The sequence below is a fragment of the Danio rerio genome, chromosome 22 (assembly GCF_052040795.2).
Source record: "Danio rerio strain M-AB ecotype USA chromosome 22, GRCz13ab, whole genome shotgun sequence".
Lineage (NCBI taxonomy): Eukaryota > Metazoa > Chordata > Actinopteri > Cypriniformes > Danionidae > Danio > Danio rerio.
The window spans coordinates 18,895,129-18,915,521 of NC_141042.1; the positions used below are offsets into that span (position 1 = coordinate 18,895,129).

At 36.6% G+C, this 20,393-nt stretch overlaps 1 protein-coding gene and 1 long non-coding RNA gene across 2 annotated transcripts in view; one reads left to right on the forward strand and one right to left on the reverse strand.

Moving 5' to 3' along the window:
• The first annotated feature begins 504 nt into the window (after nucleotides 1-504).
• Nucleotides 505-20,393, forward strand: part of yjefn3 (YjeF N-terminal domain containing 3) — a 75,643-nt gene continuing 55,754 nt past the window's right edge. The window contains exon 1 of the mRNA NM_001044843.1: nucleotides 505-563. Coding sequence (NP_001038308.1) covers nucleotides 505-563 — 59 coding nt within the window. The remainder of the gene's footprint in view (nucleotides 564-20,393) is intronic.
• On the reverse strand, nucleotides 5,283-15,053 carry LOC141380303 (uncharacterized). Its single transcript, XR_015521883.1, has 4 exons — nucleotides 14,543-15,053; nucleotides 12,666-12,745; nucleotides 5,577-5,709; nucleotides 5,283-5,422 (listed from the first exon to the last, which is right to left on the reverse strand). It is a non-coding gene; the product is annotated as an uncharacterized LOC141380303 (long non-coding RNA).

Genomic DNA, 20,393 nt, shown 5'->3' on the forward strand with positions numbered 1-20,393 from the left:
ATATTTATAACAAAATTAAACACTTTAAAATATAATATTGCTGGCTTTGTATGCTAGCAGCATCTCCGTTTATGAGTCTTATAAATGATAATTATTGTCAAAATGCTCAGACCTTGCATAATAACAGCTCAACACGTGAATATATGCATGATCAGTAGTATTACACAGATAATGTGCCAAAACAGCTCCATGATGAATAAGCGTTCAAATCAAAATAGACACATTCACGCTCCTCTACTGAGGATGCTCCATCTGAAAGGGATGCGGTTTATGCTTGACTGAGCTCTCCAGCATCAGGGGTGCTCAGCCAATCAGACGGCACTCCCGGTGTCTCCCTGCCTCTTAATTGGCTGACACTTCCAGCAAGAGTAGCTGATCTACGCGTGGAGCCTGGTTTTATCAGCCAGTAAGCCAGTAGACTGAAGCAGGGCACACACAGTGAGAATAGAAAGAGCAATAAGAGGGTGACTGTTGCTAGAGATAAGCGCTGCCGAATAAATCAAGATGAACCACAGCTCCAACGAGAAAGAACCTGAGACCATAGAGCCACTGCGTTACCTCAGGTATGCTATGTTTTTTTTTTGTTGTTATTACGCCTCATAATGTGAGCAGTAGCAGTTTGTGTTTAAATGCATCTTAATAAGGGTGAATACTGTTTGTATCATTACTTCAGTCTAACTGAATGTAATTTGGGACACAGACGGATGGCTGTAATATCCCTTACTGTCTAAAGAAAATGCATCTAACTTCATTTCCTCCCAGCTTTCCTGTTTGCCAAACTAAGGGACGTTGATTAAGATCAACGTGCTTTAATAACCTGGCATGCAGGCAGCAAACAGGTGAAAGAAACGCTGCACTTCAGGTCTCTCTACAGCAGTTTGTGAGTGATTTAGGTATGTCGGTGAAGGTGATGTGACATTTTAGCTGCTGGATGTTGTGATGGCAACATCACAGCCAAAGATCTGCTCTTTAAACAAGCAGGAGGCCGCCTGTTTTCTGATCCGAGTGAAATATGGCATCTGTCAGAGCACATTATCAGTCTATAAAAGTGTCTAATTCGATCTCGCATCTGACAAAGTGCCTCGTATTCTTGTAGGATACTGATTCAGCAGAGTGTAACTGGAGAATCTCTATAAAAACGATACAGAACAAATGGTGTTTTGATCATGAGCCTGAGCGGCATGAGGTTTGCTTTCCTGGCAAAAGAGGCCCTTGAAGCTCTTCACACCAGCCCACGGTGTTTAGAATACACTGGTCGGCAAGAGACGAAGCAAATTATACACTTTAAGGGAGTACGGAATAATAGGATTTAAGGATTTGAGGTTTAACGGCGTGAATTCAGGGGAGATTAATGTTTCTACTGTTACTTAAACCCCCAAAAATGTTGATTTTGTATGGATTCATCACACAGTGAGAACACAAACAATTGGCATTGTTTTGTATAGTTTTTTATTTAACATACTGATTTGTAGTGTATATCCTGGGATTTGTATGTGTTAATGGCCCCTGTGTTCTTTTATTGATGTCAGGTATTGACGCCGATACCAAGACTGACAACCCTGGGTTGGAAAAAGATGGGTTTTCAGGTCGCCATGCTGTTTGTCCCGTTTTGTGTGTGGATTGCTATTTAAAATTCAATCATTCATTAATTTTCCTTCGGCTTAGTTCCTGATTTATCATGGGTCACCACAGCGTAATGAACCACCAACTATTCTGGCACATGTTTTACTCAGCGGATGCCCTTCTAGCTGCAACCCAAGTACTGGGAAAGCTACTTATAATTATTGTACAGTGGTCCCTCGCTATACTGTAATCCTGCGCATTGTGTTCTGCGTCCTGATTGGCTGTAGACCACTGTCAATCAATCTCCAAATCGTGTCTCCTGTACAGTACAGAATGCGTTCAGCTTGCTAAATCTATTTAATTTTCGATCGCTAGCAGTGTGACTGATGTGCTGTACTGTATGTTTGCAAGTTTTGTCTCCACAATGTCAACGAAATGTTCTTTACCGTTATATGCACCTGTGGTATTACCCAAAAGGCAGAGGAAGATGCTAACCATGGCACAAAAAGTTGAACTTCTGCACATGCTAAAGGGTGTTAGAAGTTTCGCGGCTGTAGGGCGCCATTACGGAATAAATAAATGAAGATCAAATGTTTTTGTTATTTGGTTTCATTCTATAATACTGGACTCATTTTTCTACGAAGGTTTGAACTTCGAGAGTGTTTAAACAAGAGATTTGTTAATGCCTGTTTGAGAAAAGTGTGTGTAGTGAGAGGTTTTACAGCCTTAAAAAATCTATAATAATTGTAAAAAATAAAGCTGACTACTTCGGATTTTGCCTATTGCAGGTTATTTTTAGAATGTAACTCCCGCAAATAACGAGGGACCACTGTATTTAAAAAGTTATATTTTTGATAAATTATTTTACTATTTGCAGGCTATGAGAGTTACATTATTTACTGCAAATGTACAAGACTTCCTTAGTTGGACACTATAAGCTAGGAGAATAACAAATCTATTTACACTATAAACCTGTGTATTTGATTTTGATGATAAAATAGAGAAATAAAGACCAGTTTAAATTACAAATACCATTTTGTGTAACAACGATGTTTTGTTCACGCAGATTCATACTACATGCTGATACATGCCAGACCAGTAAGTGGTGATTTAACTTTGCAAAAACAAAGCCAACAAAACAAACAGTAGTATTACAATATTGTTAAACTTTTTTCGTATGGATTTAAACTTGTTTTTTAAGGCCCCTAAAATGACAAAAGTTTTTCATTTTTAGTTGAATGCAAATGGTCTCTTAGATCAGGGGTTCCCAAATTTTTCAGCCCACGACCCCTTAAATAACAATGCCAGTGACTCGTGACCCACAAATTCCTTGGAGGTGGTTATACATATACAAACGTTGCGCACATATAAAAACAAGCATATTGACAACCTGAAAAAGTTTAGCAGTCCATCAGCCATATCATTTTTATAGTCATTTATTAATTTGTTTAATATTAACCTCAACTAAAGAGACTGGGGGAAACAATGTTTTCAGCACTTTAGTCTATTCTTGGTTTAATTTTGGAGACCGTCAGTCAGAGATCATTCTCAATGTTCAGTGATGGCCTGTATTTATTTTTAATGTTTTTGATTGCCATAAAGGTGTCAGAAAGTTTAACCTGGTGCTATAAAATCAATCTGCTGCAGCTAACGCTATTGCTGTGTTGGTAATCTTACGTAACCGATATTATGAAAAAAATAATTTTAAAGCAAATGGCTTTTCATTTGCATGTTGTTTTACTGTTAAAAACTACTATTTTTTATCTTCTGTGATGTATAGCTAAAATATGGTAATTCTAATAGTTTATTTAAATTTATTTGACTTTTGGAAATCACCAAGCGCCCCCCTGTCATTGTCATGCATCCCCCACTTTGGGAACCACTGTCTTAGATGAATGCTGGTGTCTTAAAAATGGACAGTTGTGAATTTGTTGTCATTTACATCACAACACGTGTGTTTTGTAGGTCCAATCAGTACTGTCTCACATCCATTTCTGCTTTGGAGAGATTAGTGATGCCATTTTATGCCCAGGTGGCAAAAAAAAAAAAAGACTGATTTCAGACTCCTTAATAACAATTGAAATGCCGCCTTCACTATTCACTAGGTCACCTCTATGGATGCGCCAGCCCTGGTTGTGACTGTTACATGCCTGTCAACCCTCCCGTTTTCCCACGATTTTTTTGTAGTTTCCAACTTTATCCGGCTATCGTCTCGTACAGACATTTTCCCGTATTCTCCCGTCTCTCTTTTAATCTTTCTATGAAGGGTGGCAAAAAAATTTAAAGAACTGATCCTCCCTATGTACAAACTATACTGCTGAACCTCCAGAGGATGCTCCTTGCTCTTAAGTGTGAATCTGTTCTGCGCTTTCATTTTATTTTGGCATGAAAACATTTTGAAATAAATATAAAAACGACAGGATTCCCTTCATTTCCATTAAAGGCGCAGTCGCCCCTCCGATGCAATCCTCAAAACAGTCAGTTCATATAGCAGTGCATGACTGTCAGACGCACTCTATAGTGATAAATAGATGCTGTTTCTCTAACGGATTCTTTACACACGGGGGTCATTTCTTATTTTCGCATCTCAATGTTGACAGGTATGGACTGTTATCAAATTTCCACCTCTAACATCTTCTTGATGTTCTTGCAGGACAGGTGTACACTGATCTAGTCATGTGACACTGACACATTCCAATTTAAAAATGTAAATTTCTTACTTTAAAAGTCTTTCTTATATTCAACATCATTTTAGTGCTTCCAGCTAAACTTCTGGCAAAGACATGGTCTTTGCCGAGATTAAAAAATGTTACATTTTAAGCATGTGTTTCCTCCGCTGTTAAATGCATTTTGTTAAGAATAAAGTTTTGTAGCATGGTAACAGGTGTATTATGGTGTTGAACTCTTACCTGATTGCGCGTCCATCCTGTTGATATTCTCCACAGCGGTGGTTAAGCTCTATCGCTTCTGCCGGGCTCTGGGGTTTATTTATAGATCGAGGCTCCAAATGCAATAACGGAGCAGCCTGCATGATTTGTGGTTTGTTACCAGGCAATGTATTACTTCTAATGGTGGCTCCCATTAAAGTTAGATTACGGAGACAAGGTCTCGATTTACTCAGTTTGTCAAGAGTGCAACAGAAGTGTGCATGCTTTTGCCTGGGTGTAAAAAACAGGTGAGTCTGGCTGAATATTTTCGGTTAGTTCAAAGGGAATAAACACGGAGCCCTATAGGTTATCTTTCATTGATGTCTAATGCAGTGTTTCCCAATCCTGTTCCTGAAGGCACACCAACAGTACATATTTCAACCTCTTCCTTATTAAACACACCAGATTTCAACTCATCAGAACGTTAGGAGAGACTTCAAAACCTGAAATGAATAGGTCAGATAAGGGAGACATCCAAAATACTGTTGGTGTGCCTGCAGGAACAGGTTTGAGAAACACTGGTCTAATGATCCATTTAGTTGTAAGATCGTGGAAGTGGATCACTGTCACTGTTCTCAGCTGGTCAAGCAGAGTACTGTCACACTCCATCTGTCTCTTCTGCTTTGATGACACAAAATATTTGATGCACCATCAATCCTGATCTATCAAATGTGATGCAGCAAACTCTCAAGCCCACACAAGGACCATTAAAGCCCTGATATACTTCAACAAAATCAAAGGACCAACTGGTGTGATGTAATTTCACACAAAATCAGGCCAAAATGGAGTTCATTTGAGGAGTTCGAAACAGCTTGCCAGAGCAAACTATGTAGATAGTTTATTAGGAAGTAATATGTAGATGTGTCTCCGGGTGCTTCTCAACTCTTACTTGTGCATCCTTGTGTCACCTCGCTTTTCTTGCTGAAAAGCATCTTACATAAAAAAAACACATTTACAAGAAATTAATGCTTAATATTCACAATTACGTGTCTGATTGTTTAACTACAATTATTGATGCATATGTGAAGGGGAGGGAGATTTTACACTCAAAGTTTAGCCAATAAAACACTTCCGCAAAGTACACACCTGTGTATCAGACGTCCTTCAAAATGGCTGATCTTGATCGGTTTCCATGTCGTAGGACAGAAGAGCGAGTAAAAGAGGAAGGATATTAAGAAGCACCCAATATCTTCTTTGAAATGGCGATCATCTTCATTTCCTATGTTCAGAGTAGAAACATAAATCCAAAAATTTGTATTGAAAAGTAGTAAATTTAAGCGAAATTAATTTAAAATAAAAGCAACACTGACACCTAAAGGGTCGTTGACATATCGCATCTAAAAAAAACACTTGGAAAGCACGAGGGTGTCGCTTCCTTCTCCATTTTCAACATGCTTTGTGCTCGTGCTCTATTGTAGTTGCTAGGCAACCATTAATCACTTTTTTCAGAGGGTGAAAAAACCATTGCTGAAGCTCTGATACAAGTTTTATTCACAAAGAAAATTAAAAAACACTGCAGTGTTCGGGTGCACGGTCTTTGTCTGAAGTAAAAAGTCTACCGAAATGTGTGCATTCCATACAGAGTATGAAGCTCATCGGTCAGTTCTTGTCACCTGACGTGCTTTCAGCATTCTAAAAAGTTGAGATGTTTTCAACTAGGTGCGCATGGAATACACAAGCACGTCACTCCCAATGTGCACACACAAGCGCCTTTATTGGAAATAATGCACACATGCACCTTTATTGGAAATAATTAACTTGCACATACAAAATACGCGATATGTGAAAGGCCCCATTTAAAATAAAAACACTTTTTATAATGTTTTTTAAATAAACATAACATGACTTTACTTGAATGTCGAATTCTAGAGCTCATGCAAACATCCACATCACTATTATCAGATGTTTCAGTCTGATCTCACAAGGAAACGTACGTATTTCACGTTTTGTCAGATTAGTGGCTAATTTATACGAATTCGTTTGGGTTTAGTTCGATTTTAAAAAAGAGGCGTGGCTCCCAACTCTGCCCCTAAACACAACCATCATTGGGGGATGAGCAAATTGTATTAAATTTTATGAGATTGTACAAACGTATATGAATTAGCCACTAAATGAAAAAGTTACAAATTGTTGTGAGATAGCGTTGAATTTTTTTTAAATGATGTTTTCTTATTGCCATAATTTATGTATCTTTATTATACTATAAATGGCATTTTAATAAATGCATTATGCATAAAATATTTACATATCCAAATGCCACTCTCAGCATGAGAGTGATGTCGGGATGTTTGCTAACAGAGTCCTGCTTCTCCAGTGCCATCTCATGGCAGTTCGTTCATTTTATTAAGCGGCCAATTCATATGAATTTTGCATGACTATGATTTAATTTGTACAATGTAGTATGAATGGCTCATTTATGATGGTCAGTGGTGGGGTTTGGTGCCACACATCTTACATATTTGTAGGGCTGAGCTTGTATGAATTTGTACAAATTAGCCATTAAACTGACAAAACCTAAAATAGTTAAGTTTCCTCGTGAGATCAGGCTGGCTTCTATTTTAAACTTAAAATGGACTTAAAATTATATGACCAATATACAATCATCAAAACTGCTTTGTAATACTGATTTAAGTACTGAACTTGTTTCATGTTTATTTAAAGATCCTTAATTCCAATTCCGACCCGTTTTTATAATTTTTTATGTGTTTGTGATGTATATGTCTAAATAAGGATAAAATACATTTAGATAGGCTGTTTTACATATAGATCCTATCAAGCAAACATTACTAATTGAAAAACGCCTCACTTGATGCCCCCATGGCTAGCATTTTAAAGGCCACTTAGTTTCTATTTCTGTTTGATCGTGTCAGGTAGCCCCGCCCACAGTAAAATACCATTCTACATCAAAAATGGAAACGGGCGAATTAAAGGGATAGTTAAGTCACTTACATAATAAGATAGTTCACCCAAAAATCTAAATTCTCTCATCCCTTCATTTATTCCAAACATTCATTTATTTTTGTAAACCTGTTACCACTGACTTCCATATTTGTTTTTCCTACTATGGAAGTCAATAGTTAACCTGTTTTTATCTTTCTTTAATTAATTTTTTTTAACATAAGTAAGAAACTCATAAAGGTTTGGAAACACTAGAGGGGGAGTTCATAGAGAATAAAATTACATTGTGTAGTGAACTACCACCTTTAATGGATTTTACATCCAAACACAAGTCACTGAAGTCATGAAACACGATGGGTGGTGTTCGTTATATGCTATTTCAAAGCTGTCATTCGTTACCATTTCGAGAGAATGCGTGAGCGGAGAGTACTATTCTGATTGGCATGTTTTGTGTTGAATTGCATCATGTCAGGTCTTATTTTGGCATTTATTATGGCATTTATTATGGATTTTCGCTTTTGCTATCACTGGAAGACATCAGGTTGTGTTACGAGTGATAAGCTAAAAACCATAGCCTAATAATTTAGGAAATGGCCAACTTATTTTATAAAAGTATGCAAAAAACAATTGCTTTATCAGAATACTGTACATCGTTCACGTTAAAACCAGATTTATAGTGAAAGCAAATAGTCAATTTCGATTTTTACATGCACAGTAATTAAAACTATAAGTTTTCATAACTCTCTTGGAACAGATTTTATCTTTTTATTATTAAGACACTAAAAGAACAGAGCGGCAAATAAAGTGCTTGTTTTTCTCTTGTAAGAGGAGGAATTTAATGTTGGCTTTATTTCAGCCCTTTTTTGCTTATCCACCCGAGAACTATAGTCCACCTGAGTCAGCTCGTATAAAGCCTCATTTATTGAGCTATAAAGAGGATAGATTAAAGCATATATCACAGTAAAACGCCATTTCCTTTATACTAAAACCGACCAGCTGCTTTTTCAAATGGAATCTCGGTTAGCTGTCTTTTATATGTTAATCAGCCTAAGAGATCTCACCATATCAACATACATTGAGTGCTTATATATGATTGATTCCCCTCCAACCACTTCCCCCCCACACCCCCCGCCCCTTCTAGGGTTGAATGAGGTGGTCCGCTTTTTTTTCCGCTTTGACACGTATAATGAGTGTCATCACTGCTTGAGGTTGAGGCTGTGAAGTGGGGGCTGTTGGATAAGACTGACAGTGTTTCGCTTTTCTCCTCCTGATGTGTTTAATGAGTGTCTTCACTGCCAAGCTGCTGCGTAATTAAGTGCCTGTATTTCTGATAGACGAAGTGAAATGCTACTGATGGGGGCTGGGCTTGTTTACGAGGAAAACACCTCTTCCTCTGTGTGGCCGAGGTGTCCTCAAGTAACTGGGAAAATGAGCTTGATTAAGATGCCCTTGAGTAATTGTCCTCTATTTCCGTTAGCTTCTACCTCTTTCATTTTTAACTCGCTTCATTTAAACTCCCTGAGCGCATGTTTTAGTCAGGATTGAGTCCGAGAATAGAAGCGAGATGTGCATTTATTTTTTTGTAATTCTCTTTTTTATTAATCTCAAATAGACTTCTATCAGATATAGGAATATACTTAAATTTATAAGTACATACTGTTCATCTAGTGTCACATTTACATATATATTATACATATACCTATGTAAATGACAATAATTTAAACTGAGGTGGAGAAGAAGTTCATGTTTGGAGCGAGTAATCTATCCAAAGGCAGCTAATTCCGCTCCTCCTTTAATGCTCCTGAGATTGTGTTGTGAATAAAATATAGGATAATTTATAATTATACTCAATAAAAGAAACACAAAGATGTATTTTGAAGATTTAACTCAAAGCAATAGGCAGGAATTAGTATCAACATCTGCATAAACAGATGAGTTTTATAAGGTTCGCTGATGTTCTTTTACTCAAGAAGAATGACAGTAAGAGTTGAGTAATATGACAATGCATAAATGTTACACAAATTCAGCAGTTTACATGTGTTTGTTACCTCATTACAAACATATGTAGCATATTTCACAATATACACTTTAAACTAACAAAAGATACATTTATACAGAACTTATATCTCTTTGGGGTGTTGCTGAATTATTTCTAATCTGTATATCCAGCATTTTGTGTTTTCATAAGGTTCAAATTTGTACCAAAAAGTTTCATATTAATACCTCAAGGGTACATAATAATACCTAAGCAGTACAAAAGTCTTCCTCAAACTGTTTTAGGTACTACTATTTACTTTGATTTACCAATATGAACCTTTAAGTACAAACGTGTAACTTTTGAAAAGGTACCCCAGTGACAGCTTACGTCCCTTTATTTCTGAAAGTGTAGGAAACTTTGTTGCCAAGCAGTCTTAGGCATGCATATTTATGATATTAATATTTTGCTTGGCCTATTTTTCACCAGGAGTTTACACTCACTGGCACTCACTGGATGTACATGAAAATGAGGAAACAATGGTGTTTGAGGCTCACAGTCATTTCAAGGTTTGCATGCCTATGTATATCCATATGTTAATTTTCAATAGACATTTATTGATGCGAGAAATGATTTCTAGAAAGTGGTTTAATCTCAAGTTCTTTGCATTTCTTAAAACTTCAAAATTCCAGCATAGTAGTCTATAGCCGCGTTTCCACTATTGCGCCTAAAGCCAGCGAGTCAGGGCGAGCCAAGGCCAGTCGCATTTCCACTGTCACTTTCGGGGCCTAATCGGGCCAAAGCGGGGCTTTCTTGGGGCCAGCGGCCGGCCTTTTTCGGCCCGCCGAATACCTTGGGCTAAAGAGGGCCAAATGGGGCTTCGGGGCGGAGTGAAAGGAGAGGCGGGCACAGTTTTCCAATTGCACATGAGTACATGCGCCAAACAAATAAATAAATAAATAAAATAAGGGAAAGAAAACATTTAGCCCTTTAGGCTTGGGTCTTTTTGCAAACGATCACCCTTATGTTTCCCTTTTAAATGTAAGGGTGTTGCATAAAATAATATAATTTATAGTGACGTTCTTTGCTGCGTCCTCCTTGATGTTTCAATAACGCATAATAAACTTTACACCATATTAAAGACACAGCAGACAGTAAAGGTTTTCGAGAGTTTTGTCAAGTTTAAAAGGTGTGTTTGAGCATGTTTAGATGCCTGTATGTGTGTTTGAGACCAAGCAAGAGCGAGCGGCTTTTTTTTTTTTTTTGGAGATAATACACAATATAAATACAACAGAAAGGCATAAAACATAACAAATTACGTGCCCACTTTCATAGACTTTAAACAATATAGTGTCATATCTTGATAAAATATAAGCTATATTATAGCTAAGCTATATTGAAATATAATTTAAAGAATTACAAATATCGGATATGATAAAATCGCATTAAATAAATAAACCAATATAAAATAAACAAAAGCTAGCTAGAACAATGTAGCCTATATACAATACATAAATCAAACCGTTTAAAGCCACATATAACTTTCATTTAACAAAGATCTGAAAAAAATATTTTAGATATTTTCTAAAAACAAACACCGGAGAAGAGTCTAGCCTACCTTTTTTTCTGTCACCCAGTCCTGCACACCGCTCGCTGCTTTAAATGCATTGGGGAAAAGTCCAAACACAAAATGTGTTCTGTGTCCTCAAACAAGTGTTTATGTTTTTATATGACGTAGTCAAATTTATAAATGAAACTTTAAATGAAGAGCTTTAGTGAAAACCTGCTGAGCGCAAGAAATATGGCTATATTTTATTAGGCTACTCGCTCTTGTGCTGAAACACTAAACACTGCGCTGGGTCCCTCCGTTAGTGGCAAGAGCACTCGATGCTCAGTGCCAACAGTTGGTCAGTGAGTAAACAAATGTAATGAATGGAAATACACAGGCCCGTGCGTATAGACATATAATGTACTGCTGTACAGTAACGGGTATTTTGTTTGTTCCGGCTGTCTTCATTTTAATGGTTTTGTTTAGTGATGATTAAATGGTGTGTTTTATCTGTCTTGATTCCCGCTGAAATGGGGGGTTGTGTGACGTTTGATTCGGGGACGTTCTGTGGGCGGTGTTTGTGTGACGCGCTGCGAGCTACTAGCCCGACAGTGAAAACGCGACATTATTTCTGCATCATTACTCAACCTCCAAGGTGATTGGCCCGGCCCGGCCCGATAAAAGCCCTGGCTTGCACTGGCCCTATAGTGGAAATGCGGCTAATGAGTGCTAAAGGGGGTTTGTGTGTAATTTCAGTACCCGAGAGGTAATCGCGCAGGAAACACATCAGGTATGTGATGTATAATCACTGAAGCAAGACTCTTGGATTACAGCATGTAGTGAGAAACCATCAACTGTTATAGGAATCGATAGGATTTTTTTTTTTTTTTTCACGAGCACATGGTACGATTTCCATTAGCAGAGAACAGCTGCAAGTCAGAGGCTGATATATGGCCAAGTCTCCATAGAAACTGTGGGACTGCAACATACTCCTATGATGTCCACATACATATTTGACAACATGGCAGTTTCCTGGAGAATGAGGAGCACAATTGGAGCAGTTGACCAGGCAAACATGAATTTTCACTTGAGTTGTATTAATTATATTTGGAGTCTTGTCCAGATTAAACATCCGGAATGTTCTGCTTCAGCTCAAGCTCTTTTGTGAAGTTTGACGATGTGGATGGGCAACATTTTAGCTGTTTTTTGTCACTGTGCCTGTCTTAAATTGTCCCTTTTTGTTTTGCCAGAGACAGCGTAATTGGGTTCACCGTCTCGCTCGGTTGGCCTTATTACAAAGCCATTATTCTGTGGCAAAAGCTGACAGTCTGGAAACCCAAAGTTACAATTTGGCCCCATGTTTCCCTCTGTTTTATAAACATTCTTGGTTTATATCCCTCAAATGTCATATCAGGCTGTCTATTTCCTTAACTGAATACATACTGATTATTATCTGTTGAAAGTGCTGTTTGTTATTAATTAAATTACCTAATGATTATTTTATGTATTATGTTACAAAATAAATAGTCATAGTTCAATAATGTGGTCAAATGAAGTGCAAATGTTTAGTTATTGTATGTTTTTAATTAATAAATTGGCTTTTTTTAGAACAATAATCAACTCAGTCTAATTATTAGAAAAACAGGCATTTTTGATGCACTATATATTACTTGTGATTGTGCCTGTCATAATATCCATTTTTTGTGTTATGCTTTATAGCACCAGAATGTAAATAAATAAAAAAATTCCTTACATTTATAAAGCGAGTCTCTGGACAAAGGGCTTTACACGTTGGGGCCATCTTCACGTTCACCACCAGTGTGTAGCATCTACCTGGATGATGATGTACGATAAACGACTTAATTGTGATTTTAAGACCATTTTGACACTATAATAGCATCATAATACAAGGACACTCTTCCAAAGAACACTACATATTATTCTTAAGAATATTTCATTTAATTATAATTAACATTTTACCAAATTGTATTTATTACTGAATCAAAATATGAAAATGTATATCCTAAACAATAATGTTAATAAACAATAAATGTACGCAGAATGTTCTTCACTGCAAACACACAATATTACCCTCAATCAATTCTTTTGTGCAAATGTAAGTTATAAATCTCCAGAGGAAAGAGGAAAATTAGTCTGAAGTGAAAAACATTCCATGAGTAAGCTAGAGAAAGTGATTTAGTTCTCCTCTCCATACTTTATGTGAACCCAGCATTAGGCCCATACAAAATATTCTAACGTGATGATGTCCATCCCAAGCCAGTGTACAATACTTCACCCCTCCTGTGAATCTGTGCGTGTAGTCAGAACCAATGAGCAATGGACATTAACGCACAAAATAATGGTCAATAATTATTTACAGACAGAGTGATGAAGCCAGTTATGATATGGGGATGGTTAGGAGGACCTGATGGACAGAGGTCAGATGACAGATTTGGCCAGGATGCCGGGGTTAAACCTCTACTCTTTTTCGAAAGACATCCTGGAATTTTTAACGACCACAAAAAGTCAGGACTTCGGTTTAACATCTCATCCGAAAGACGGCACTCACTGAGCAGTATAGAATACCCATCACTATACTGGGGCATCCGCTTGTTAAGTGGTGACGTGTTGGTGACTTATGTAATACTGTTTTCGGGTCCAAGCCGCCACTAATTTGAGCTGAGAAATCATTCGTTTATGATCACTTTTTATTCATATTGCACATTAAAGTTAATTTTATATAAAGCCATAGTGTACACAACAATCTCTGGGCTTGCTGCATCACATAATCACAAAATTTTAACAATTTATAAAAAAAATAATTACTTTCTGGCCATTGGATACTAGGCATGGACATATTTATTGCGATCGTGATTTTCGAAAGTATTAAATCACTTTGTAGATGTTTATTATTACCATTTCACGAGTCTTCCCATTCAGTTGAATAGAGCGATTGGATGTGGAAGCCGATTCGCGTTACATCACACTTAACAAGCGGATTAGGACCCACACAGACCATAGGTTGGGTGCCCCCTGCTGGTCTCACTAATACCACTTCCGGCAGCAACCTAGCTTTCCCACGTGGTCTCCCAACCAGGTACTGATTGGGTGCAGCCCTGCTTAGCTTTAATGGGCGACCATGTGAGAGTTGCAGAGAGGTAGCTAACATGATAATAATGCATCAACTTTCCCTGTCCTGTTAAAAACGTATATTTTAAATTGTAACATTATTAGAAAGTAGACTAGATACAACACTGGTCATTTAAGCATCCTGACAAGTTTAGCATAGTAACAGCGGCTCAGCCAATAGCATCAGTCTGGGGGCAGAGCTATTTGTTTGTCTAATCAGTTATACTCTTTGCCATCATATAATCATTGCTGTCACTTCAGGGAAATCAAAGTACATGTTGCCATTTATTTTAGTGTCTTGAATAATCACTTCTGTCTGCTTCTCGGAAAAGACAATTCCCATCACCACTCTTTATTCACTGACAAATTAATGCTGAATTTCCCATTAAAACCAATTCATCTGTAAAGGGAGAAAGTCGCTGTTGGGTTAACACATGTCTCGTTGTCTTGTATTTTTTGCTAAGAGAGAACAAAACGCTTCTTAGAGTAGAAATCACTGACCTTTATCAGGCATTTAAAGCTCATCATCTGCATTTTTTGATGTGGATGGGCTCAAGGCGGCTTGATGTCTTGTGATCTGAATGAGCGTGACTGAGGGTGAAAGGAGACCTGCTCTCCAAGCCGCTAGCGATCTGCTGATTAGCGCTCCAGCTAATCACAGTCAACAATCAACATGTGGCGGCCTTCGGCAGCTCTGGCGCGGGGAGGAATATATTTATTTGACCCTGCTGGAGGTCTAGAAGCAGATGTTACTGATCTATTCATCACCGCTGACCGCTGCGCCATCACACTGAGGCACTTAATGTTGCATTCTGGCTGCAGTCAATCCAGAATTAACTATTCTTCATTTTCTTTATTTTACAATGTTAAAATTTTCATCTGTTGTCCCTGGAAAGACATTTAAATTGTCACCCTAGAAACATTACAAAAATTCTACAATAAATCAAGCATAACTAAGAAGCCCTAAAATGGACATAGTTAAATAAATCATAATAAAAAGAAAATCAATTCTAAAACCCCAACATTATGTAAAAGATATGAGTTGTTAAAACTTATTTAAACAACAAATCATTAAGTCAAATTGTTAATTTCAAATATTTTTACTACAAAACCACAGGTTGAAGTTAAGAAAGTTTAAAAGATTTTTTGTATGCTAAATAAAACAAATGTTTCAGTCACATCTAATTTGGGGACTTTGCAATAAAACAAGCATTTGATGTTACATTTCTGAAATATTTAGGGCTCTATCATACAACCGGTGCAATAACACGCAAGGCATGTAGGGCATGATTTGTTGCTGTTTTCAGACCAGCGCAACTGTCATTTTCTCATTTTGTGAACTGTATATTCATTATAGATCATATGCAACTGTGGAACATTAAAAACAAATTAACATTGCGTTATACATTTTTGCATACTGCTTTTGTATTGCATTTATTGTTATTGTTGTTTTTGTTGTTGTTGTTGTTGTAATAATATACTACAATTTAAACAAAAACATGGAGACAAAGTTATTTGAAAAAAAAAAACAATTTGTGTCCTTAAAATGTTTATGGATAACAGTACATTTTGAGAAATACAGTTTGTTTGTCTTTTTAATATTTAGTTTACTTAAAAGTAATGAACTTTTAAGTTGACTGAAACAAAAATACTTTTGTAATGCATGTTCTTTTTTTCCCTGCGTTGTGCTTCACCCAGAAGCATGCAACACTGTGTTTTGGTTCAATCCTTAAAAGTAAAACAAACAAATGTACAAGTTTTATGTAAAACTAGACGGAAATGCAATCCAGGCTCATTCTGAAAACCTACCACTATATCAATTTTGGAGTTTTTGCGAATCCACCAGAGGCTGCTGTGTATGCTTTTTGAGATCTCAAATTTCTCTTGTGAGTGCCATTCGTGACTGCTGTTCTCATGTAAATCCACCAGAGGCCGCTGTCAACTGACCAATCAACTGACCCACCCTCCTCCTTCCCAAAACCCAATCAATAGTGTTTTAAAAAGCACCGATTGCCCCGCCCAGCCACTTCCCTAAAGCTAACCAACAGTTTTAAAAAGCAGTTCAAAAAGTGAAAAGCCCTCGCCTGATTTTTACCACATTTTCAGATATACCACATTTTCTCTTTGTTATTTTCTTGTTTATTTTATTCTTTGGATTCTGTTTTTGTCTTACCTGGCTTCTAGAACCATTCTTCACTGGACTCGAACTTCATCATCGTGGTCAACTCCTCTTTGTGTCTCAAGTCCGCTGACATACATGGCAAGTTAACTGGACAAACTGGTAACAGTGGGAAAGCCTTAGCACCGGACCGCACTGTAGCGTTCATTTTAAAGATGAAGTGCAGCCTACATACTTCTGGCTACATAATCTGCGATCTCCAGAAATGTATATAGGGCTACATTTTCAGAATGAGCCTATGTTGTGGAAATGCTGATATTTACTGAGATATCTTTATGTTTGGTTTACTTTTTCTCAACTTTTCGGTAACAAAACTAATATATATATATATATATATATATATATATATATATATATATATATATATATATATATATATATATATATTAGTGCTGTCAAAATTAACACTTTAACGCATGCGATTAATTTGAAATAATTAACGTGTAAAAAAAATTAACGCAGTTGCAGTTTTTTTTTTTATCCTGTTGTGCCCAGGGGCAGACCGGGCAGTTTCCTGCTGCGCCGACGTACTTTTTGGGCCGGGCTGATCATCTTCTTATGATGTGATCAGCCCATAGAACACTTAGCAGTCTGTCATGTTTTTCTCCCTAAGTGATTGACGAGCTGTCACGCTCCTGTGAGCTGTCACGCTCTGAAAGTGAGATGTTTCTTTTCCGGATAGAGCGACCATGTGACATAATCTGCAGCCCATTGGGTCTTTTCTTTATTGACATTGAGCTGACCCAATCACAAACTTCCATGTTGGGCTCTGTGTAACGTAGGTGTGTATTTGTCAAAATAGTCGAGAGTAAAGCTTGTTTCTCAAGCGCGAGAGAGCAGAAGCGGAGAGCAGGCATTTGACTTTTGCGTCTGCAAAAGATCGCACAGATCAAGTAACCTATCTGTACAAATAAATATACTTTTTTTTTTTTTACTTTTAATCTGCACCACGGCCTGCGGAAACTTCATCTTATGTTGTTTCCTTAACGTGCAAGTCTTTATTTTCACAAATGATAAAGAATGTCTGCTTCACACGCTCTATGAGGGGCGTCAGTCATGTATTTTAAGATGCACTCGGTCAGAAGACAAGCGCATGAGATATCATGACATTGTGTTTTTGATCGTCAGCATGATGTAGGCTTATAGTGACAATAATATTTATACAATATGGTTATGATATTTATACATGACCAAACTAGTGTGCAACTTAAGCAACTTTTCTTTACATTTAGTTTTGTAGTTCTGCCAAACAAATATTTGTTGCAGTTTTCAATTGTTTAAGTTAATTTGATTGACAATGTAAAAGCTGTTAGCTACGTTTGATGTTTCATTGTTGAGTTGAACATGTTTTTAAGGGTCTCTGATACATTACTTTTATTATTTATCTTTATTTTAATAATTATCATTAACTGTGTGCATCAGCAGGCAGTTTTTATGTTCATTATTTATTAGACTCCCTTAAAACACACAGGCACACACATTTCCAGTGTGGATTATAATTTTATTATAATAATAAATAATTAAAAAGTTTTTAATTTGTCAACTCTCGTTATTTCCTATATATGGCTTTTGTGCTTTTATAGAGTGGGAGTTGGTAAACATACTCAAGGGCGTGGGGTGATGGGGAGCATTTTGATTAATGTATTGGGCCGCTCTGGTCCAAAATGCCAGGGCCGATTATTTTGTCCCAGTCCAGTTTGTATTCAATAATTTATTATTATTTTTTTTTAATAATTTTTCATTTTCCATATCTGCAATGCCTGTATTTTGGCATTTTTTTGCAGTCCACTTAGAATCCAACATGGAAATCAATGTTTTCTTTATTGGCATTGATTGTTTTGAAATTCAAAGGGCTTTAACATGCCTGTGTTTTAATTTCTATAATAAATATGGCTGTCAAGCCAGGATCTTGATGGTTTATTGTGGGTATGTTGTTTACATGAAGAAATCTGTTTTACAAGTTAAACAAAAACTCTAACAATGAATTATGTTTTGAATTTAAATAGTATTTGTCTTGCGTTTAAATTAATTTTACATTCAAATAGCCAAGATTACAAGTTTCAGTCTTTTAAATGCGATTAATTGCAAATATTTTTTTTTAAAAGTGCGATTAATTAGTTTTATATATATATTTATATATATATTTATATATATATTTGTATATTAGGCTAATTTGTGCGAATTTGTATAAGTTCAGAGGTATGAAAATGTACAATTTTAAAAAGGAGTCGTGGCACCCAACCCCGCCCCTTAACCTAACCATCATTGGGGAATGATCAAATTGTGCTAAATAATACAAATGAGATTGTATAAATTCATATGGATTAGCCACTAAGTCCAGAAGTTACGAATTGCCGTGAGATTTTTGGCTGTTCATTTACATGACAATGCAATTTTGCGTCAAAACATTTCAAAACTGCACTGGCCTGTATATTAAACCCAAATAAAACACTACACAAACTACAATCAGATTGCGGTCCATTAAATATTGCATAGGATCATGCTAATGTTTTAATTCTGCTTTACAGCGTTGTAAAAATATGTTAATACCATAAAGCATGATGACAACCTTTTCACAACTTAAAAAAACCAACAGCTTCACTAGCCTAGCATGCTGTCAGCGAAAAGCTAAAGCAGCATTGGAAGAGGTGTTTAAATAGTAGTAATAGCCATCACTGTTTGCCTTAATTACAGAGAAAACTTGGCTTGGTTATGCTCTCCCACACAACACACATTTTCCATAATGAGTCTCCCCATGTTCCAGCAATGAAGGAAAAAAAACCAACACTAGATCATAGCAGGGATTTGCCAGCCCTGTACAGCCATTTTTAACTCATCCCTGTGAGTAAAAATCCCAGTTATAGGCAAAGCAGACTCATTGTTCTGCTGTAAGCCAGCAGCTACAATTGTGTTTTCTCTTTATTAGAGCCTCTGGGAAAAAAACATCAATAAACAAGGCTGGCAGGATCTCGTAAATATCTCATAAAATTGACAAAATGCCTTGGTCTGTGACCTTTGGGAATGAGTTTTTTGTTGTGGTTAAATCAAGCACATTGTGATGCCTTTTTATTATTGATTGGCACAGTTTAATGGGATGAAAAAATATATACCAAAAATGGTAGTTGTGTTTTGTAGGTTTTCTTTGATAACTATAGTTGTGCAAATTATTAATTGCTAAAATTCATATATATATATATATATATATATATATATATATATATATATATATATATATATATATATATATATATATATATATATATATATATATATATACAGGGCTCATCAATAAGGACTGCCCTATGGCCCGGGGCCAGTGTGAGAGACGCTTGGGACAGTAGACAGGATTATTACTGGCCAGACTGGGACAGTGCAGCCTTGTCACTAAAGTTTAATTTGCCTGCGACTACTTGTCAATTGTGTGCATTTTAAGCTTGTGCTTTTTAGTCTTAAAATGCTATACCTTCTCTGTGATGTCGTAAACACCATATTGCTTTTCGGATCCTCTTATCTTGATGTTTGAGCATGTAATTTTTTTCCGTAACCTGGTAACAACCAGTACAGCGAAGAGACGGCAACATGGCGGCAAGATCAAATTATGAGGCTAAAATAAAATGTCTGTTTATAATGTCTTGGAAGAAGACATTTACATGAGAACACAACAAAAAAATGAAGCAATTTTTTTTTCTATTTCTTTTTTTTTTGCACAATATGCCAGTCAGCCACATTTGTTAAATAATTTCGAACTGCAAAAAAAATACCTCAATTTTTTCCATACTGCTTTTTTTGTTTGCATAACACTAAATGTTGCTCATTATAGATTTATTAACATTTTTAAATATTGAAATTTAAAATATGTGGCTAAAAAAATAACTATCAACTTTTTTTTGTTTGTTTTTTTGATGGGGCCAGTGAAAATTTTGGCTGGGCAAGTGAAAGTCTGAACCATTCACCCGATCAGACCAGTAGAAAGAATCCTTAGCGTTGAACCCTGATACATATATATATATATATATATATATATATATATACAGCAGTTCTGTCTGGTTCTTGGATCCGATTGGTTGATAGCCGTGCAATATTTTGCCAGTAACATCACACAAAGGCCTCTTTACCCTTCACCTCTGTGTATTACTCCGCCAACATACAGCCAGCAACAAGCAGAAAAAGGCT